At 35.3% G+C, this 23,964-nt stretch overlaps 1 protein-coding gene across 5 annotated transcripts in view; it reads right to left on the bottom strand.

The window, feature by feature from the left end:
* The window catches only part of DCC (DCC netrin 1 receptor), a 1,213,980-nt gene that overhangs the window by 105,138 nt on the left and 1,084,878 nt on the right, over positions 1 to 23,964 (bottom strand). For all 5 annotated transcript variants that reach the window (XM_063653694.1, XM_054461350.2, XM_063653695.1 and 2 more), the window contains exons 19-21: positions 20,108 to 20,215; positions 12,342 to 12,536; positions 6,797 to 6,829 (exon numbers count right to left, since the gene is read on the bottom strand). In XM_063653694.1, coding sequence (XP_063509764.1) covers positions 6,797 to 6,829; positions 12,342 to 12,536; positions 20,108 to 20,215 — 336 coding nt within the window. The remainder of the gene's footprint in view (positions 1 to 6,796; positions 6,830 to 12,341; positions 12,537 to 20,107; positions 20,216 to 23,964) is intronic.

The raw sequence follows: 23,964 nt of genomic DNA, 5'->3' as shown, positions 1-23,964 counted from the left end.
AGAATTGCAAAATTTTGGACCTGTGAAAAACCCAGGTGAGAATAGCTTTTTCAAGTGGGTGTAGCAAGCAGCCGAATAATAAACTGTGTTGAAACTATGCACAATAATAGGGTAAGAAGAGGTTTTAATTTTCAATTAAACAGCTCCCATCAGAAGGCACTAAAGGTTTCCATTTTTCAAATGGCAGCCTGGCTGCTGTAATCCAAACCCTGTAAAGTCTGGATTACATTAACTAAATTCCAAGCTTGACTAGACTGCCTCAAAAACCCTATTTCCCTGAAATTTGAAACAATTAACATTCTGTTTATTCATGAGATTAAAACTGCTGAGGTGTAAAATGGCAGGTGCAGTGTTAAGTACTTGGCCTGAATACCCTATTAAGGAAAGACAAAGTCCTTTAAACTAGGTGAACTTATGGTGATGCCATTTAGGTATAACTTTCTTGATGACAGATCACGAGTCTGCATTTCCAGAAATTACACAGCGTCAAGAGCAGAGATTCTCCAGTTAGGTAGCCTGGGTATATATCTGGGCCTAATCACTGTCAACCTAAAATAAATATATATAGAGATGAATCCCTGAGCCAAGAAGATATTTGAGAATATGAATTGCAATTCAGGACACCCAAACCAAGGTAGCCCCAGGTGAGTCTAGAGAAAAAAGGGAAAGGCGGAGTTTTATTGCGGAATGGAGGAAGGTTATGCAAGTTGTTTTGATAAGTTAATTGGTGCCGGTAGTGTCTTCCAGGAGCTGCTGAGTGTCAGCAGGTGTTAAGATGTGGAATCTTAGAATCATGACCAGGTCCTTGAAGTTTTGAGTTTAGTCTCACAAGACAGTTCCTGGAATAAATGTATGTGATCTGAGTGCTTTTCCTTATAACCTCCTGACTCCGTTTTAGTTGGGTACGATATGAGTGGCTCCATTTTGTATAATCAACTTTCACACCACTTACATACTGTGAGTGTTTGGGCAAGTTTTAAGCTCTCTGTCTCTTTTTCTACATCTGCAAGGGTGCTATAAGAATCAAATAGGATTGCATGTGCACAGTGCATAGAAGAGTAATTGACACGTAGTGGAAAAGCCATAAATGTGAGATGCTTCGCTATGCAAAGATGTTATGCCTGAGTTTTTATTCTAATACCAATCTTAAAACTTCAGAATCTTAAATCTTGAAAGAAACCAAAAGATAATTTAGTCTGAACTTATCATTTTACAGGTGAGGATGTTGAGAGATATTAAGTCACCTGCCCAACATTACAAAAGAGGTCCCAGTGGCAGGACTGTGCTAGAACTGAAGGTATCTAATTCCATTCCAGTGCTCCTATAGCACACACTGAGTGACTTCCAAATGAAAAGCTAGAGCATTATCAGCTGTTACCACAATTCACAGGAGAGTAATTCTTCTTCCTTGTTGGGCGGGCAGTTTACAGCAGGCTTTCTTTATCTGGATCTGTAAACTGCCCTACATACATAGGCCTCTTCTCTAGGCCTAGTGTTTCAGATCACCCCTTTGCCAGGTCATGGAGAATTAAATACACTTGAGAGTGCTCAAAGTGAGCATTTTCTTTGTAATTCATCTCAGCAATGGTGAAAATCACTTCATGAGACTCCTGCCCACTTTAAGGTACTGTATCGTCGCCATAGCACCTATTGTTACAATGAGCAGACATAGAAACACACATGAAAGAGTAAACATTTCTGCTGATGCTAAGAATATCGATTTTCATACAAAGACATCTCAAAGTGGAGAACAATACTTGGGCATTAAATGGGACATAATGATGCAAAAAAATACCTTAAAAGTTTGATCTAATAATCACTTTTACGAAGCAGTCATGTTTCAGAGTTACAGCTAACCTCCATTGCAAACCCAAAACAAAGGATTTTCTAAAATGCTTCTGTGAGACACTCTAAAAGGTTTGAGCTGATTTTAGAAGAATGGAAATCAAATTTTTAAAATAAATATAGTAACCATTTACAGTAGAAAGACTTCACACTCTAGGAACCAGAAAGAAAAGTTTTGAGTTCTAACTCTGCCAACAGCTATTTATATGATCCTGGGCAAAATGTTTACCTTCAGCATGCTTCTTTACCTGAAAAACTGGGAAAAAATTAGTGGAGTGAAATAACAGCTTTCTTTTTAAATGTGGATGCTATGGATTGAATTGCTTCCCCAAAAATGTGTATATTGAATCTCTAACCCCCAATATGATTATATTTGAATATAGGGCCTTTATGGAAGTAATTAAATCATAAGGTTAAATGAAATCATAGGGTAGGGCCCCAATCCAATAGGATTAGTGTCCTTTGAAGAGGAGACACCAGAGAGGTCACTCTCCACCACGGGAAGACACAGCGAGAAGGTCATCTGCAAGCCACGAAGAGGACCCTCACCAGAAACTGACCACACTGAACCTTGATCTGGGACTTCCAGCCTCCAGAGCTCTGAGAAGGTAACTTTCTGTTGTTTAACCCACCCAGTATATAGCGTTTTGTACTGACAACCCAAGCTGGCTTAGACAGTGAATTATCACCATCCCCGTTTCCTGAAATAAAGAAGTGTCAGGATCATGTAATCAGTGCTGTGGCCAGCCCACTAACAAGATGACCCCAGATTGAGAGTTATTTGCCTTGTTCTTTAGAATATTCAGAGATGTGAAAAGGAAGATCTATATAGGAAAAATAACAGTAAACAAAACTTCAGTTAAAGCAACTTTATAGCTATATGTCAAATATGAATGTGTGGCTATATATATGTAACGTATCTGTTGTAATGCAGTTGATGGTTAAAATCAGGGCTTTTGGGTGGGGCATGGTGGCTCACGCCTGGAATCCCAGCACTCTAAGAGGCCAAGACGGGCGGATCACAAAGTCAGGAGATCGAGACCATCCTGGCCAACACGGTGAAATCCTGTCTCTACTAAAAATACAAAAAAATTAGCCGGGTGTGGTGGCACGCACTTGTAATCCCAGTTACTCAGGAGGCTGAGGCAGGAGAATCACTTGAACCCGGGAGGCAGAGGTTGCAGTGAGCCGACATTGTGCCATTGCACTACAGCCTGGGTAACAGAGTGAGACTCTGTCTCAAAAAATTAAAAAAAAAAAATAAATAAAATAATTTAAAAAAAAAGGCTTTTGGAATGTGGTTTCTGGGGTTGGATTTATGGCCTTTCTACTTACTAGCTGTGTTTCAATAGACAAATAACAACTCTCTGAGCTTCAGTTTCTTCCTTGCTAAAATGGAGACAATACCTTTCTCACAGTATCGTTATGAGAATTAAGTGAGTCACTCCTGTAAAGCTTTTAAAACAGTGACTGCTGGCAAGAGCTGCATAGCAGTTCATTTTACCACTACATAGGCCCACATCAGCACAGACAAATTGAAGGAGTTTTAATCAGAATATAGAAAAAAAAAGGAAAAAATCAAAAGTCAAAACAAAAATCAAAACAATTACTGAATTCATAGACGGGGAGAGTAGAAGGATGGTTAACAGAGGCTGGGAATGGTAGTAGGCGGGCTGGGGAGAGGGGAGGTGAAGATGATTAATGGGTATAAAAATATAGTTAGAAATAATGAGTAAGACCTACTATTTGATAGCACAACAGGGTAACTATAGTCAATAACTTAATTGTACATTTTTAAATGAACAGTGTAATGGAATTGTTTGTAAGTCAACAGATAAATGCTTCAAGGGATGGATACCCCATTCTCCATGATGTGCTTATTTCACATTGTATGCTTGTATCAAAACATCTCATGTACCCTACAAATATATATACCTACTATGTACACACAAAAATTAAAAATAATTTTTTAAAGCATAGCTTTTCTATCTAACCTCTGCACCCACTTCACATAGCCTGTGCAATTTCCATACCCAACCCTACAAAAAATGAAACTCTGGTTTATCTCTAAAATTTCTTTTACTTCCGAACTTATTTGCCACCTGTGCCTGGAAGATTCTACAGAAATAATTAGGACATGGAGCAAGAGACAGGTGATGCAAAAAAGGAGAATTATAGAGGTGGTCAAGATTAGAAAGTTTAAAAAATGCTAGATTTCATCAATTTACAATTACATAAAGAAATCAGGAGTTCTATGTTAATTGCCTATCATTGTCAAACAACTACTATACCATTGCTCAGAAGAAAATATTTTCTCCAAATCGAAACCATTTCAAATGACTTTTGTTTTCACATTTATGTTCTTCATGGCAGATCTTCAATCTCTAAAATAATAATAATTGTGACAAGAAACTGAACAGATACTTCAGGACAATCAAAACTGGTCTCACTTTCTCTCATATAAGTCAAATTCAACCTCTTGCTTCTTTATTTAGGATTCATCTTTCTTTGCAAGGTTAATTCTGACCCCAGGTGCCACATTTTTTTCTCAGAGGGAATTTTCTCTCAGCAGAAACTCAGCTCCTGTCATAAATGTAATAGTGGGATCATTTCTCTATGAGAAGGGGGCAAATAGGTCTAACAGTGGGCACGGTAAAACATATTCAACTAATTTGCTGTGTTCTGGGAATGGGAGTATTAAGATCAGCCTTTTCCTATTATTTTCATCAATCTTAGAGGGATCTTTAATCTGGGTTATTTCTCATGTATATGGTCATCGACTCAGAAGACTGGTTTTGTTTATAAAACGTGCTTTGAGGGTGCAGCAAATTTTATATGCTTTCTTCGTAAGAATTTGAAGATATTATTTATAACCACTAAATTATATGTCTTCAGTCCCTCTCAATTTTATAAGTGAATTGAGTTTGATGTAAAATTTAGAACCTATCAACTTGATCAACTAGCTATATGCCAGCTGTGACTGAATACGGCTCCAAGTTACATATGTGACAGAATCCTTCTGAGTAATATTAGATGAAGAAAAAGAACAACTGACTAAATATATTAATGGACTCAGCCACTGGCAGTAATTCTTGAGAGGGTCCTTTTGTTCCTGAGAACTAGCCTGATTTATTGTAGATGTGAGACTCAAAGTAAAATCCATGGAGGATGTGTGATCATAGGGACTGGGAAATAATTTATTCATTTTCCTTTCATAAAATAATCAATTTACAGAATATATGTGTGGTGGTTTAAAATAATGTTAAGCAAAACAGTTACCTTAAAAAACTGAAAGCAATTAACAAAAGAAAAAACAATATAATAGTATCCAGAGAGAAGTGGAAAGCCATTTACTGAGAAGCCTGGACATGTTGTCAACTAAGCAACTAATAATGACATTTCAACTAGTTCAGTTATTTTAATCTTTTTCTCTATTATGTTTAAATATAATTTCAAAACTTAGGAGTTATCTGTCTACGAAAGCTTCAAATTTAAGTAAAGAAGGTTATGAGAGGTTGTTTCAATTGTTTTATAACTGCAATAATAAAGCTGTTTCTATTAACTATTCCAGATTTGGATTTGACCAAGACTAATATTTAGTTTACCTATGTAAATACATGCCAAGTGATAATTACTCATCATTAATATTTTTTACAAATATCATTTAGTAGATATTAATTGTATGAAAATATTTTCAGTGGAAGCGAGCAGGAGCAGCTAGATTAATGAAAACCTTAACCCTGAGTAGGCATTGCTGTGCACAGTCCCATTTCAATTATTCCACATAAACCCCTAGCCATGTTCTGTTAAGCAGCTGCATAGTATACATCGCCAGAGAAGAATGTAAACACAGGACCACTGAAGAAAATGCTACTCATGCAGGAAGCATTCTGCTGTCAGGGAGAGCCAGCATCCAGAGGCTTAGTATTTGTCAAAAGTTAAAAAGTATTCATGTTGAAAGAAAGCATTCCCCTAATCTCACGACATGGTGCCTTACGAGACAAGATGTTTGCAAGTAAGTACTGCCCACAGTAGGTGTCCAAAGCAGGAAGGAAACAAACTATATGAACTGCAGACTCTCAATCTACAAATACTGACAGCACTGACTACAACCAGTTTATAGTATTTCTAACTCTTCTGGAAAGAAAATAATATCCTCAAAAAAATAAAACTCATAAACTATTCATTTTCTCCCTCAGCTTTCTACTAATTGTCCTTTGTGTAAAGATAATGGAATCCTAATTTATCAATCAGTCTACAAATCACGGTAATAGTAAATTCATATCTACTTATAAGTTGATGGATAACTCTTATTTATCTCCATTTTGCCTTTGTGTAAAACTTTACCTGTTTCTCTATATAAAATCAGCTTTTAGTAAATAAATAAGGAAAAGGGAGAAGATAATGTGCTGTGAGTCAAATGAGCATCTGATTCACTGAATAAAAGCTTTCTGGCTTCAAAATGAACAATGATAATGCCCTAAAAAAGTTGACCTAACTTTGATTTTATATATTAAAAGAAGCTCATTGCAGAGGAAAATCACACATAATTTATGGTTTTTCTCTGTAGAGCTACAGAACTTTAATCCATAGCTCATGAAAGGGTGCTAGAGCAGCTTGAAAATTATGCTGAGCTTAATTATACTTAATGTGAATTATTCAGAAGTGCAGACAGAGACTAAAAATTTATTTCATACAAAGAAGCTTGACATTTTAATTGGTCCTTCAGAATAGAGACAAAACAATTTCCTCTCAAGAAAATTTACACCTTCCTTATCAGAGCCGCAGCCTCAGCCAAGCAGAACTTCATTAACAAGATTAATCATCATGCCAGCGTCTGCTCCATCAGGTGTATGGTCCAGGTGAAAAGAGGAATATAAAGTAATGACTGACATTTCTAACAGACAGGATTGATTCAAGGAACACAAAATGACAGATTGAGCCACCATACCTTGGTCATTAGCCATTTTGTCAGGGTGTTCCACTGTGGGGGAAAAAGAAATAATATTATTAGACCTTGACAGTTCCTAGCAAGAAAGCTGACATATCGAACCAACAGTTCTTTTTAGTAAGTTTTTATTTCAAGGCTAGTTCCCTCTTGAAATAAAATTGATAAGGACCCAAACTTACATGTTTATTTCTATTAAATAAGTATTCAGAGAAAAAAAATTGAAAATAATGTTTTTGCTGTACAAATTCATCCTAAAATTATCTTACTTTTCATATCCCTCTAAACATAAACTGAGAACAATTATATAAATTAAAACTAGAATTAACAGTAAAAAAAAAAAACTGCATGCAATTACCAAGTAATTATCACCCATATATATTTAAGATAGTTCAGGAAGCTATTTTTTTGTATGTGACTATTTTTTAAACAACTTCACCAATTCTCACATAGATGGGGTAAAATAATTGGCAACCATAAATATGATACAATATAATCTAAATATCTTGATAAACTTTAGCCCTTGTGAAGATAGCTCCTGAGTTGTTGACAACTTCAGATGACTTACAAGTAATAGTCTCAAAAATGACTTTTTGAAATTTAAATTTAAAAATATAAAAATTGCTAAATTTTGTTTTAAAGATGATTTTTTTTCTGCTAACCAGATGAAACTAAATAAGAGGTAAATCTCTAGTATTATCACATTTCTGAAAATTACATGACATTTTGACCAAGGCAGATCTTCATAAGCTTCCTTCCCTCAATTATTAGTAGAATTATTTTTACCTAGACTTGACCATCTTTGAGCTTTGAGTCTTTTGGGTATATTTAACTCACTTAATTCCATTCAAACTTGATAGACAGGATACAACTCTTGCCGATTGCTTCCTGTATATGTCTCAGTAAAACTCACATAGAGAAAATATAACAGGCAGCAACTGATAATATAGTCTCTCATCAGATGTGGCGCTATTATAGCAAATCAGTCATCATTTGAAAAATACCTTAAATGCCCTACAGGTGGTGGTCCTTCTTTTTCTAAATAAAGCAGCACAAATCATTGCCTAATAAGAATGTTTAGAATTGAAGTATGCAAATATTGATTATGTTCACGAAAGCCCCTTTCAGATGTACAGGGCTTATGTCTATTACATCCTAAGAGTGATTTCTAAACCAGAAATCAATTACAATTTCTTTCATTTAAACATAACATATAGACATATTCTATGAAAAGATATCTTGATAAGTAGTAGATTTTGAATTGCGAATTACTCTTTGGAAAACGCTACATATACAAGGATTTTTATTATTTATTTATTTAAGATGGAGTCTTGCTCTGTCACCCACGCTGGAGTGCAGTGGTGCAATCAATCTCAGCTCACTGCAACCTCCGCCTCCCAGGTTCAAGTGACTCTCCTGCCTCAGCCTCCCAAGTAGCTGGGACTACAGGCATGTGCCACCACGCCTGGCTAATTTTTTGTATTTTTAGTAGAGATGTGGTTTCACCATGTTAGGATGGTCTCGATCTCCTGACCTCGTGATCCACCAGCCTCGGCCCCCTAAAGTGCTGGGATTACAGGTGTGAGCCACCATGCCCGGCCAATGTTTATAATTTTACAATTCTATAAGCGTTATTTTAAAAAGTTATTGAGATATAATTGAAAAGTAAAAAGCTGCCCATGTTTAATGTATGCAATTCAATGAGTTTGAGAGTAAGGATATACTTATGAAACCATCACCACCTTCAAAGCCACAGACTTGCCCCTAAACTCCCAAAGTTTCCTCCCACCCATTTTATTATTATTATTATTTATTGTGGTAAAAACACAGTATGTGATCTACCACCTTACTAAATTTTAAGTACATAATACAGTTATATTATTTATAGGAACTATGCTGCATAGTAGAGCTGCAGAATTTATTTATCTTGACACTCTCTGATGGGCTAGTGGTTAGAATTTGGTGCTCTCTGAAAGCTTTAAGTAAGTTTTATGAAATCTTTTACCTTGTCAAGATTTAAAAAACATTTTTAAAGGTTTACCAGCCATTTAATTTATTTAATCACCACAATTTAATTTTATCTAGAGTTTCTCTTCTGTTTCCCATTGAAAATTAATGGCTTCTCAAATACATTTTATTATAGTGTTTTATTATAGTATTGATAAAGGTGCTTTTGACAGGCAATTGCATTATATGTAGCTTATGGACAGGAATAGGATTTTGAACTGAGATCCTAACACAGGTGTTGAGAAAAGGCAGTATGTTGTTGGAAGTGCTACATCAGGTCTCCAGCAAGAATGACCTGATCCTTGACAAGATATGTCAAGGTCATAAGTGCCCACCCAATCCAGGAAGTATGTAGGTTTGGCAGCCAGATCGGGACACACTTAAGAAACTATCCTCATCAGCGTCTCACATTTAGGTGAGAATTCTTTAGAATTATGTCAAAAAAGACGAGAATACCACCCTTATCTCATCTCCATTCTTTGTCTGCCCTTTATCTTTAATCATAAACATGCATTGTCTGCAGTCTAAGATATTTTTAGCAAGGGATAAATAACTACATGGAATGATAGATAAACCCATTCTCATTTTTATCTTTTGAATTTATTTTTCTACTAGCAAAGCTGCACTGAATAGAACTGGAGAAATTTTGAATGTCTCAAAATGTTATCTACTGAAGAGTATTTTCCAACAGGGATCATAAGGATTCTCATAACTACCTTTTATTAGAGACAAAAATGGCTTACATTTGTGCTTTGATTTTTTTCTATCATATGTTTCTATCATTTGTCAAGAAAAATCATATATTTTTGTCATAAAAGAATTTGACAACTAGAACTTTTTTCTATTCTGGTCCAAAGCTTTCAGTGCTATATTCTTGGATAGGGGAGAGGCACATTTCAGAATGATGACTAAGGATGCCCAGAGAATTTACTGTACTCTATTGGGCTTTCACTCTGAATACCACTCTTTTGTGTGCAGGAAGTGACTCTCTCCCTCCACCAGAATCCTCTGTGGTCTACTCCATTGGGAGCATCTTTCCTTTCTATTATCTGATAGGCCAGCATGTAGAAGCATGCTTTGTCAGCAGGAAAAACCCACAGGATAGGGCAGAGATAGACATAAGTCTTCCAATAGTCTTGACAGTGTGTAGGTATCCCAATGGGACCCTGGGGAGGATTAGTGGAAAGAAGGTGGGTATGTGCAAGTTCCTATGTGGTCAAGTAATCAAGGTCAAGATTCTTTTAATTAACATTCCAAAGAAAGAATTAGATACATCATATATGTGTACCTACCTAAGTTTACAGTAAGATAATCCCTTTCTAATTACAAATGTCCTTTTAATTAAACAGTGATTATTGACTGAGTTTCCTGTACTTCTCTGACTGGTTGTTAATACCAGAAAGACCAAATGCTAGCCTCTAGAAGAAAATGCTGCAATCCTTGCAAAGGCTAAATATGAAGGAATGACGTTTGTGGACACCTGCCTGGCACAAGCATTACTATGAAATACTTGCCCATTACCCAGTAGAGTACTGGGAATTTTCTCAGCTTCAGGACATCTAAGCCTTTGTCTCGGGAAAACAAAGTTACATTCTGATGAACAGAGCATGCTCTGCTGCAGCTTTGGGAACTGAAAATCTTGAATCAGAGAGCAATAGCATGATTTTATCTTGGGTGTAGATTTGGCTCTACACCAAATCTTTAAAAAGCTTATGTTGTAGCTTTAAATCTCTTATGATGAGTAATTTATTTGTCTTAGAACATTTGTCATTGTAGGTGTCTTGTAAGATGCATACATGTACAAAATTATTAATAAAAGTGACCAATATCAATATTTCTGAGTAATTTTAAATGATCAAAAACTTATTTTAGCATATGAACAACATGTGTTTAAAATAGAATTGACTATTATCGAGCGTGACATTTAGGGTAGACAATATTAAACATCAAATCAGGGTATTAGAAATAACTCTTTGAACTATTATGTCATAGAACAAATTCCTGAACTTGTTCTTAGTTTTCTAGATGTGTTTAGGGCACTTAGGGTAAACAGTACCAAATGAAATACTGAGCTCATTAAACAATTCCTAGGATGGCTATCAATGTGGGCCTGCAAATCTTATGATAACTCATCACTCTGCTGTTTAACACATTTGTATGCCTTAAGTCATCTTCAACCTTTCCTCAGATCTCTCAGTTGGCAAACATTATGAGTATGAAATTAATTTGGCACTCATCTGTAGATAAAAATGAAGCATTTGCAAAACACTATCTAGTTACATTTCATGCTGCCACAAAATGAATAACCAGTTGCCTTTTGATTGCTCATTTGGAGTGAAACCTGATTTAGACATGAAGTCCTCAAAATTTAGATGACAAAGATTAGCTCCTTTCTATCCTACTTTCCTCCCAACTTCTACTCTGCCATTAAGAACTGTCATGCAAGCTTTGGCTGAATGCTTGCTTGTGTGTTGTTGGCAAATTTTCAGATTAGCTGCTACCAAAACACAGCTTTTGAATAGCTCACTCATCAGAATTCAAAAGTCCCTTATTTACTAGGGTACCTTTCCTAGAAGATTTGAGGAATAGGCTATACAGTTATTCTAAGACTCTTCTTTTAGTATGTCAAACAACTGCGTGAAGAAGCCAATCATCCGTGTGTTTCTAATTTTTTACTTTACTATCATGTATTAAGTTTTCTGCCAGATATAGAGGTATGATGTGGTCACAGATTTAAGAGCTAAGTTATCCTTCTTTAGAACAACACATATCATGCCTTAAATATACAACTTTAAATATTAGCTGTGAAACTTATTACAAATTATTCAATTGTTAAATGAATTAAACATTCAAATTATTGTAATCATTTGAATGTTTCATATTATTTTCAATTGTTAAATGACTCTTCAAACCATTTGTCCCCCAGAAAAATAATACTGTGCTCTAAAATAGTAAGTACTTATATGAAAATGTTTTGATGTAATCACTACTATTCAGCTTTAGTGTTTTTCTGTATGAACATTTTTTCTTCTAGATATCATATTGCAATTTTTTTTTAAGTTTCTACCTTGGCTCTTTACAATAAATACACTTTTTTTTGGTTTGGAACTTTCTGTCTTGTCATATCAAAATTTTCTTTAATATATAAGGGATAATAGTACCTGAAAGAAAATACCTAAAGTCGGCAATAGTGTGCTATTCACATAATTCAATACATTTTAATTTTTATCCCCTTACATAAAATGGCTGAAGCGTTTCATTATATTTTGAATAGAACCAATATACATGACATCAATACAAACTTCTAGCAGGACTGTAAATGAAAAAAGTCATGTTAAATATGTTTGCCATGTGCTGATGGCAGATCTTTCTTTGACATGTTGGCTTTGAGCATAAAAAGCTACATTTTAATTTATTTTGAATGTCCACAGCAGCCATGTTGCCAACAGAGACGGTGCAGGGCCATTTCTAACACAGAGTGCAAAGCTATTTTATAAGAATCCCACAGGAAAAGAAAAGCATAATAGGAAATTATTCAAACCTTTCAGAGTCCTGAAGAGGATGGGATCAGAGAGTGGCCCCACTCCTTTCGAATTTCGTGCTTGAATTCGAAAGTAATACATAGTATCAAGGTTGAGATCCATGATTTGATGAGTAAGCCTATCACCACTGATTGTTTCCATAATCCAGTCATCAATTGGGACGTTCTTGTCCAAGGTATAAAATAAGATGTAAGCTGCATAGATAGACAAATGTGACTTAATTTGGTGTACTACATGCTGCAGTTCTGCTTCCAAACACCCATTTCCCAAATGTAATTTACAATAATTATTATATGTCCACAATCTGTAAACTACAGCAGTTCTGTAAGTAATGTCTTTTTTTCATAATGCAAGGATTAGATAAATAATTGCTGCAATGTACAGAATCAGAAAATAGAATAAGCTGTTAGAAATAATATCTGCCACATTTAAAAATGAGTGCTTTCTGCTACCTATAAATCCTGCTTATTAGTTTGCTGTAATACAAAAGCATGATGAAAAATGTAAAACAGAGATAATAAGTCTGTATAACTTTCCCTGTAGTCCAATGATGAAAATAAACAATATTTATTTTGGCTTGTGATTAAATAATAAAAATGTATTGGAAGGTATAAAATGCTATGCATGTTTAAAGTGTAATATAAATAAATGATCATATTTGATCACTGTAACAACTTAGTGAGGTTGCCAGGGGCGATGTTGCTTTCCTTTCACAGACAGTGAAGCTGCAGGTGACCCAAGCTGATTGGTAAAAGGTCTGGGAAATATTCTTTACCACCAGACTATGTATGGGATTCTTTACCAGTATACTATTTCTCCCAGTCCAGTCTAGCTTGTCAAATAGATAAGTATTGCTGGATAACTGTACATGATCTAGTTATTATCTCAGATATTAATAACCTATGTTTATATAGTATTATTGATTTTCTGTGTTAGGGGATATGTTACTTGGGTGCTAGTTGTGTGTACTCAGTCATGATAGTCTAATATGCACCTGAACAAATCCATGGATTCCTATCACATATTTATACTCTAACATTATACTTAACCAATTTGTGACCTAGCTCTAATTTAAAAGCATTAATCAACAACTTTTATATTATATTGTCAGATAACACCGTAAAGGCACTCATGATAGGTGTCATTGATAAACAAATGTCGTGCTGATCTCCATTTCTGCCACAATTCTTCAATGCTATCTATATAACTTAGGCTATAAGTGTCCCTCATTCTATTTATGCATCAAATATATTCTTTGTAAGTCGTTTTCTTAAGAACAAGTGTCTTCCTTTGATTTACCTATTCTTCCCTTTTGAGTCCCTCTTGTCCCAGCTAGATTGGGGACCTTCACCCACAGGTCTTCGCAGTGGTTAAGGGTTATCTCAGAGGGTTCTCAGACACAGAAAATAGCCATGCACCCTATGTACATCTCAGCACAAACCCTCGCTACAGGAAGACTGTTCATACCATGATTATTCTTCCTTCCCGCTTATTCCTACACCATTCCACCTTTCTTCACTCCATCCAAATCCTACTCATCCATTAAGGTCTACTTTAAGCTATATCTGGCCTATGAAACCTTCCTCAATCACAAGCTCTCCTCTCCATAAACACGGTAATACACTTCAATAAAGTAAAAACACATGTGCCATTTTGTATCCCTCAACACATAATCCCATAGTGCCTTATAGAATTATGCCTGGGCTTGGGGGAAGCATCACTGGATATTTTGTCCTTCTGATTATGTAGGATTAAGCAATGTTACAATCTCCAACATCTGGAAGCCCATTTCTCTTAAATTTTGACCAATGCTGAAAACTTACATCTATTTTGTATTGACGTTCACCTTTCCCCTAGGTTTGGTATTTCCCAAATCTGCATAATCACAATAGTTACCTAAAGGATAGGTACAGATCATAAAATGCAGACCCCAAGACAGGATATGTTGATTTAATACATTTGGTGAACAATCTTTGATGGCCACCAATTATCCTCATCCTCTAGTAATATCATGCCCTTGTGTATTCCTTTCTGTCGGTATGTAGATGGGTCTTAAGTCTTGTTTCTAACTGATAGAAGACAGGAAATGCAATGGAATATCAATTTCACAATTGTGTTACATAAGATCATGACATCTGCCTTGCTAGCAGATACCCGACTCTCTTCTTTTGCCTTTGATGAAGATATCTGCCCAATGGAGAACACTTTGTGGCAGGAACTGAGGGTGATTTCTGGCCAACAGCCACGACAACAATTACATAAGCTTAAAAGCAACTATTTCCCCTGTGAAACCAAAGATGAGACCTCAGCCAGGTGAATATTTCAATTTGCAGCCTTGTAAGAGACCCCAAAGCTAAACTGTGCTCAGATTCCAGACTCACAAAAACCATAAGATAACAAATATGTGCAGTTTTAACCTGCTACATTTGTGATAATATTGCTATAAAACAATAGGCTTTTAATACTATAGGTCAAGGGTAACCTCAGTAATCTGCACCCCAGGTGATTTCTATGATCAACAAAGTCAGGGACATAATGGATATGTGGGATCTGTACATTTTTGACATTTGTTGTGATGTCAATGATGAAGGTATGAATATCTTGAGATGTTGAGAGCTTCGAAGCTAAAAGCCTTACCAAGATAAAGAATTCCACAAACCTTAAAAAGTTGTATGACCTTTCTGTCTGTTAAATATTAAACTTGGACTTCTATAATTCAAAAGGGATTATGAATATCGTTTGATAAGGGAGTTGTTTTCTGTCTCATGTGTGTCCATCCCTTTGTAATTCAGCCCCCATGATAAACATCAATAAAATTGCCTCATGTTCTTTGAGCCAGAGCAGTCTCCAATCTTGAACATGAAGATCCACATCTCCACATCTATTGAAAAGAAGACCCTGCTACTGGAGATATATATGTGTGTGTGTACATATACACATTTCTGAGTATACATTTCTATAAATATCCATATATTACTATGTAACATATCTAAAATAAATATATGTTATAGATATATATGAAGTATTTGCCTTCACTATGTTTTTGTCTATGTAAAAGTTACTGAACATATAGATATAGAGAGAGTAATAGTGAATATATATATATATATATATCAAGAATAAAAATCACTGGAGATATATATATCCAGTTAAATATAAAAGATACATATAATATTTGTATATATGTATATTCTATTATGTGCATGTCCTATCTCTTCAAAAGGATAAAAATATTTCTTTAGTTCAGGAGTCTTATCTTATTACTTTTTTATTCCCCCCGAAAATCTAATAAAATCATATTCACATAAGAGGTATCGAAAGTCACTTATTGAATGAATCCTTTAACCTGTAAGTACATAAGTTTTACATTTAGACATTTAATGAAATCGTTAAAAATTTTCATGGGCTGTTTTAAGTGCATGATGAAACTGGAAAATTGGAGAATTTTGCCCCCCATCCCAGGTCAACTGCACTGATTCCCGATTCTCCTCATTTATCAGATGACGATAAAATATTTGTCTTCACTATGTTTTTAATCTATGTAAAATTATTCACTTAAGCATTTAAAAATGACAGCTCTGGGATCAAACTAAAGTTGAAGGTGCAGACATCAGTTTCTGACAATTCCACATTGTATCTGAGCAAATTCCTTATATATGTGGTGAAGCCTACCCTTTTCTTAAAATTTAAGAACTGAGATGCAGAATACAAACAGACCTCATCATTCAAAAGTCTAAAAAATGGCCTCAGAGAAAACAAACAACTTCATTGGGATGTGTATGTTTGGTATATTTGAGAGATAATACATTCATTATTGAAGCCTTACCTTACAAATTTCTATATAACCACACAGGTTGAACAAATGTACTGGTTTCTCACTACCTTTCTGTACTTGTATACTTACTCTCTGTGTCCAGGTTTCTTTCTTTTTTCTTTTTTTTTTTTTTTTTTGAGACAGAGTCTTGCTCTGTCACCCAGGCTGGAATGCAATAGCTGGATCTTGGCTCACTGCAACTCCCGCCTCCCGGGTTCAAGCAATTATCCCTCCCTAGTAGCTGGGATTTCAGGCATCTGCTATCATGTCTGGCTAATTTCTGTATTTTTGTAGAGACGGGGTTTCACCATGTTGGCCAGGCTGGTTTCGAACTCATGACATCAGGTGATCCTCCCACCTCGGCCTCTCAAAGTGCTGGGACTACAGGCATGAGCTACTGCGCCCGGGCTCTTTCTCTTTTTCTTCTTTTTTAAACCTCAGAATCCCTAACTCTACTATAGACACTTTTCCAGAGAAAGTAACAAAAGGAATAAAAAGATCTGCCTTCTGGAAAGCAATATCAAGTGGAAGAAATTTCTGCAAATCAGACTGAGAAGCTATATCCTGGCAGTGGGAAGAAAAGTGATTTGATGATTTTACAAAAGGGAGACAAATTAAACTAGATTATCAAATGACACAGAAAAAGAGAATATAACCTTATGTATTAGACTGTATTAATAAGGAAACAATCTCTGAAAGACCTAACTCTTCTATTTGTGTTGGTCTCTGATCTTAAATAGTGTTGGGCACTGCATTTACTTAGTCCTATGTTTCATATCTCTGGCTATACAATAAGTCACTTGGGAAGCTTTTAGAAATTACCATGCTCAGTCCCTTCTCATACGAATTAAATTAAAAATCAGCTGCAAATCACTGATTTAGACCAGTAGAATACTAATAAATTGGAGCAAAACATAGTGTAATAATTAAGAGTATAAACTTGAGTTTTAAATCCTAGCTCTGCCACTTCTTGCTTATTTGAATTTGGGTAAGTTATTTACTCAGGAAAGGCCTAAGCTTTTCATTTTAAAATGGAATAATAGGAATATGTAATCACTTATATCATACTAAAGATCCTAGAAGAATGCCAAGCATATAATAAATGCTTAATGTATTTTGAATCATTTTCTTCTGAATATGTCAGTCCAAATTCCTAAGTTGCCAGTTTATGATCAGATAATTGAGAATTTAGGCACTGTGATTATCTGAATTTCCTCCTTTTTTGTTTAATCTTTTTGAGTACTTATATTTAAAAACTGATGATATGGATTCTGTATAAAGCACATTAGTAAAGCCTCACCCTAGAATGGATTTCAAAGTGGAATAATAATAGCCGATTCGTGTCAGTGCCCACTGGGTATCAGGGACTTTTCTCAGCACTGTATTACAACAATTCTTCTGGTGCGGTTTTATTACTATCTTTATTTTATAGGCGAGAAACCGAGAAAGTGGGACTCAAGGATGTTAAATGACTTCCTCATGTGTCTTCCTTAGAAGCCTGAGTTCTTAACTACCCTGCTCTACTGCCTGCCGTACACATGAAAGACTTAGGAAAACAAAAAAATACAGAGGTTACATGAGAGCACATCCCTCCTTGGCACACATCTACCTGCCCACACTGAGAAAGAACTCATTTTTTTTTTTTTTTTACTTTTTGTTATTAATTGTTGCACTTCCATAGGAAGCTGAGAATAGCAAATTTGTGCCCTCTGCTTAGTGGTGTAGTATTTTGAATATTTTATCATTCTATTTTCTGGAAGTAATTTGAATAAATAAATCAAAATACACATGACACAGAAATTCTCTTAAGGGTTCTTATTGTTTGCTCCCTGTTAAATTGAGTAGAAATATCTCAACTTGATAATACAATTTTGTTTTCATAAATGAGCCAGGCTTTTAAAGGCAAAAGTATTGTCTCCCATACTTTTATTTTTCCATTGTGAGAGAATGGATTTTTAATAGTAAGATCCATTGAACATATAAATCTAAATAAAGAGTGTGGACAAAGTTTCTTTTATATGCACTGTGATTTTGGCATATACAATTTTATTGCTTAGATTAATTTGCATTTCTTTTTTTCTTATTTATTTATTTATTTTTTTATTTTTGAGACAGAGTCTCACTCTGTCGCCCAGGCTGGAGTGCAGTGTCATGAACTGGGCTCACTGCAAGCTCCGCCTCCTGGGTTAATGCCATTCTCCTGTCTCAGCCTCCCGAGTAGCTGGGACTACAGGTGCCCACCACCACGCCTGGCTAATTTTTTGTATTTTTAGTAGAGACAGGGTTTCACCGTGTTAGCCAGGATGGTCTCGACCTCCTGACCTCATGATCTGCCTGCCTCAGCCTCCCAAAGTACTGGGATTACAGGCGTGAGCCACCGCGCCCAGCCAAATTTGCATTTCTTAATATGGGCTAGACTTCTAATATTTTTTTCCTGAAGAAGCAAAATTAAGCTTTCTTCCAGAGTTAAAAACTTCTTCTATTGTTTACATTGACTGATAAGATTTACTTAAATAAGAGTGGAGAATTCAAATGAGTGGAGAATATGACTTATTTTTTTCCTTCGCCAAGAACATATCTTTTTCTATCAGAACCTGTTTTTATTTAGACAGCTTTCTGTTTTTTTCTCCTCAAACTTATTATCTGTTGATTTCCCATAAGCTTATAGATAACTGATTATAACAAAATAAAATATAAACAAATCAAAAGCTACACAAGTACTGACACAGAACCAATGAAAAGAGATTATAAAAATGAGGGGGAAAAAAAGAAAATTGGAATGAGCCAGTCTAAGTTTTAAAAGGCCTGGCACACTGACAAGTGAACATATAAGATCTTGGGGAAATTTTGTGCGTCTCTTCTTTTTCCGTATTTGTCAGCTCAAATAAAAATTCTGTTTGCTATTGTGGTAAGAGCAATTTCCTAGAGAAAACAAATTTTCAACTTAAATTTCAATCCTATTTGGAGTTTTCACATTATCTTTTCATTTTGCAAAATTCAGAAAGTAAATTACATAAAGTAAGTGTGCCTTCTGAAAAGTATAATTTCCATGCTTATCTGTCTGTATCACAGGATGGCTGAATTACTTTGTTAATTTATAATAGTGCTATCCAGCTCTTGTATGAAAAAAAAAGAAGGAAAAAGGAGTGACTCTTACATGTTCCTAACCCAATGGTTCAAGTTAAGTCGACTATAATGTTCACATTTTGAGTTATACAATATTTTTCATAATAATTATATGCTATGGAGACATCTATTAAAAGCCTAAAGTGATCATTTAAATGCAAAATCTCTGATAGAACTCCATTATATTTTTCATACTGAATTAACATTACAGGCTTCTAATGGATGCTTTAATTAGGCATTGATGTTATCAGCAATATTTGGCAAAATAAAATCTGTCACTGTGAAATATTCATTATGTTCAATTTCTGTCAGTCAATATTAAGTGTTTTGTGAACTTTATGATTTAAGTAGGAAGCTAAAACCTAAGTGAGAAACTAAAAATCCCCAAACCTCCTTATGTGACATACACACACACACACACACACACACACACACACACAAAAACAAAAAAAAACCAAAGTCATTAAGCATCTTTTGTGTTTCATAATTGCCAAACAACTAGCTTCTTCATAGACATTTATACTCGGGGCACTCCATTAGAAGGTTGTCTTAATGCTTCAGAGAATGAAAAACAAAAAGGTCTATTCTAATTGAAATACACATCTTTCGTGAAGCAAATCAAATGACGTGTGTGTGTGTGTATGTACCATGAGAAGAATTCCATGGTCAAAAGGGGAAAGAAGAGACAATCAGAAAGGGTCATGGAGTCAGCTGAGATGTAGAGACAGAAAAATGCCACTTGAAAGGCAGGAGCAGCTCATGTATGGGGTAAGCAATTACAGGACAAGGGAGAGCTATCCTGGGAGAGAAAGTGGAGATGCTTACCAGTAATTTTCCCATTGGCTTCCAAGGGAGGCTGCCAACTCACAATGACGGCACGAGGCTTCCCTTCTCTAGTAATGACTGTCAAGTCCTTGGGAGCAGAGGTGGGGGCTGTGAGGTGAGACAGAGATAAGGCCTTGTCATTGGATGTGAAAGAAAATAAACATTGGTGGAACTTTTCATCATGATGTTGACATTCAGAATCTATCAAGAAGTATATCATGTCTATTTTGCCATTTACAGTTTATTTCAAGGATTTAAATTAAATAAGCAAACAAGGATACAAAAATTAATAGTTTTTATGGAAATCAAATGATTCCCAAGGTGTGACTATAGAGAACAGAAGAGAATATGTGTGAATATAGAGAAAAGTACAACTGGTATTCCAAGTGGGCTCACACTAAAAATATAAGAATCATTATAAGAATGAAGAAATGTGTACTTAGTGAGATTGATGATTACATACATTTTTTTAGTTTACTATTTATTTATTTATTTTATTTTTTTTGAGACAGGGTCTTGCTCTGTTACCCAGGCTAGAGTGCAGTGGTGCAATCATAGCTCACTTCAGACTCAACCTCCTGGGCTCAAGTGATCCTCCCATCTCAGCCTCCCGAGTAGCCGGATCCACTGTTGCACACCACCACTCTAATTTTTAATTTTAATTTTGATTTTTGTAGAGATGGGTCTCACTATGTTGCCACACTGGATGATTATATGTCTTCAAAAGAATTCTGTTACAACTGCAGGCATTTATGAATAAAAATGTCACCTAAATCTATACTTCCTTAAAAGCCAAAAAGTTTTTAAAATGAGGTAAAACTGTGGTCAAAATATCTTAGCTAGGTGACATATTAAGCATCTTCTAAACCAACAGGAAGGCACACAGGAGAAATTAAAATAGAAGAGGTAAAAAAATATCTATGAGTGTCTTAGTATCAATCCAGCATGAAGAAAGATGGCACGAGTCCTGCTCCTAAGGCTACTTCTCCCACATGTTGTACTCAAAACAACTTTAAATATTTAAAGGTGGAAGCAAACTGGCTAAGCTAGCCAAGCATCTTCCAGGCTTCTTCCAATCTGCTCTCTCACTTTCTATGTTTTGGAAGACAGTTTTCCTTCTGGGTAGCTCACAATGCCGCAAGTCTGTTATCCACAGCAACTTTGCTACGCTTAGCCTAACAAAGGCAGATTCAGAATGTATTGGGTTCTATGTTTGGGATCTGGAGTAATTTCCTGGTCTCCACATGAAAGTTCTGTGTATGACAAGATAGTTAGAAATCAGTCTCTAATTCTGAACTCATCTTCACCCTATTCTCTTTGGTACTTCTGTTGGTCATATATTGCAGAATCTGGACATTATTAACACTGTATTTCCAGTATCTCTTCCTGAATAGTGTTCCGAATATGAGCCAAATATAGGAGACATCAATCATTCCCATCTATATACTATTTTCTTTCCAACACCCTGATCCTCAAAGTCACTGTGATTCCAGGTTAACCAAACGTGCATTTAATTTTAATCATCGACAATGTACTTAATATATTCACATTTTCAAAAAAGAAGGAAAGGGACGGATGGAGAAAGAGAATTAGAAGAGGAGGGGGGAACGAAGGAGAAGAAAACATAGGTCCAGTGTAGTTGATTCCTTTGTAAAAAGACTGCATATATACTAATACAGCATAAAATAACATATGCGGTCTAATATAATATGATATATATGGCTTAATGAAACCAGATCAGGACATTCTTGCAAGAAATGCAGATTCATTATGGCAAAATACTAAAAAGACAATGCTGTCTTAAGGAAGGATTATTCTCACACAGAGGTCATTCAGGATATTTTCCCGGCTGTGGATAGGAAGGTAAGATATAGCCACAAAATAACTCAGAATAGTATACATCAAACATAATAAGGAATTTTCCACTTATGGAAGTAATTAAAATCTTTGTCTTTTTTACTAGTGAAAATAGCCTGTTTTGTCTTAACTATGTTAAAATTCAAATTGATGTTTGTTTAGAAAATAGTCAAATGATGATGATTAGATTGCTTCACTGAATCTGTTACGTATTCAAAAAGGATAAAGTGACTCTTCAACTTTAGCTATCAATATAATACAATGAAGAATTAGTTATTTAATTAAAAAAATCTAACAACCAATCTAATTCAGGTGCTGTGCAAGCTCTTATTTTTCCTCAAGTCATGTGAATACTGGTGAATAAAAATTTGGTATTGGAATTAATGACCTAAATGTCTAGCATTATTATATGAACTGCACACTGTTCCTTAATATTTGAAAAATAATATGGACCTCACAACTTCAATAATCCCTACTAAGTCAAGCAGAATTCCTCTGCCTTGCTCTTCTCCTGAGTTCTTGAGTTCTGCCTGGAATGATTTCTAGAAATTCTTCATTGCCTACCCATTCTCTTCGGATTAAATATAAATAAATAAAAACAAACACCAGGACCTCTAGGATTTATATTCTATTTTCTTTTATGTACTTCATTCCTCTTGTTGCCCCATGAACACTGTGCTCAACTCACTTTGAGCCAAGATAAGTGTCTCTTTAACACATCATCTTTCTGACGCCTGCTGGGGTATTTTTGCACATGAGTTTTCCATCCTTTGGAAGTCCCTGGAATGGGTATGTGATAATTCAACTAAGCCATAGCTCAAACCTCATTTATTTTGTGAAACTTCCTCTTATTTTTTCCAGACAGAATCTGTACTTTGTTTGCTCTGATTTTAACTTGTCCACAATTTTATGATTATATTTCTGATATTACTTCAGGAATTAAAAAAATGCTTTTTCTTTTTTATTGGACCATAATTCTCTCAAAGACATAGACTATATTCTCCTTACCAAGTTCCCATCTCAAGGCATGACAATTATAAATGAACATTATTAAAAATCCTTAATTAATATCTTTGTCCACTAGACAAGCACTGCCCTCTGATTTCTTTGGCTCTCAATTTTTCCTATACTTGCATTTCTTTATTAAGTACATGAATGGAAGGTAACATTTAAGTTTCAGAAGATTTCAGCCGTAGAAATTGTATTGGGCATTTGTTACTTGCACTGTCCAGCATCCCATCCTCTCCTCTTCCTTTTAAAGAAGGACTTGTTTTTTCTCTTTGCAAAACAAGCTCTCCTCTGTATCATGAAAGCTTGGTAGCAATATCAGTTGGGAATTCCATGGTCTTATCCCATCTTCTCCTTAGCTGTGTGATCACCTGTCTCAAGAGATGCCAATAATATTCTCTTTTGTGACACTGAATCTACATACAAGGAAATAAATAGGTGGAGTCAAATAATTACTATGGTAGCACCTTGAAGGGATAGACCAATAGTTCCTCATTTCTATATCCTAGGAATAATAAGGCTGATGCCTGTCTCTTTCCAAGGCCTAATTATTTAAAGTGTCCTTCCTGTCACTTTTATTTTACTTCAGTTAACCAAAATCAAATGAAGGATTCATTATCTGGACAGAATGAAACGCTTGATTTCAAAAAATTTCCAGTCACTCGTATCTTTATCACAAGCCATTTCAACACATAATGGTGTAGCCCCATATGGTCTTTATGTTACTGCAGAACTAGAAGCAAACTTTAGAGTTATTTTATTCACTGAATTTCCTTCTCACAGTTATAAAACCTGCAGACACTTGTGAATTACTTCTTGCTTCTCATCATCACTCAGGGATCCTATCCATGTGCTATTTACACCTTTGTCCAGATTATTACCTTTTCTACTAACCACATTTCTAAAAGTTAATATCTTTTTGCTAGCAATGGGTCTCACCACTGGTGTCCCTACAAGCCTAGGCGGTTGATGAGAAATCAATAGGGTGCATA

The sequence above is a fragment of the Pongo pygmaeus genome, chromosome 17 (genome assembly GCF_028885625.2).
Source record: "Pongo pygmaeus isolate AG05252 chromosome 17, NHGRI_mPonPyg2-v2.0_pri, whole genome shotgun sequence".
In the NCBI taxonomy this organism is placed as follows: domain Eukaryota; kingdom Metazoa; phylum Chordata; class Mammalia; order Primates; family Hominidae; genus Pongo; species Pongo pygmaeus.
Note: the sequence above shows the minus strand (reverse complement) of the source record. Positions and strands in the feature narration are given on the sequence as shown.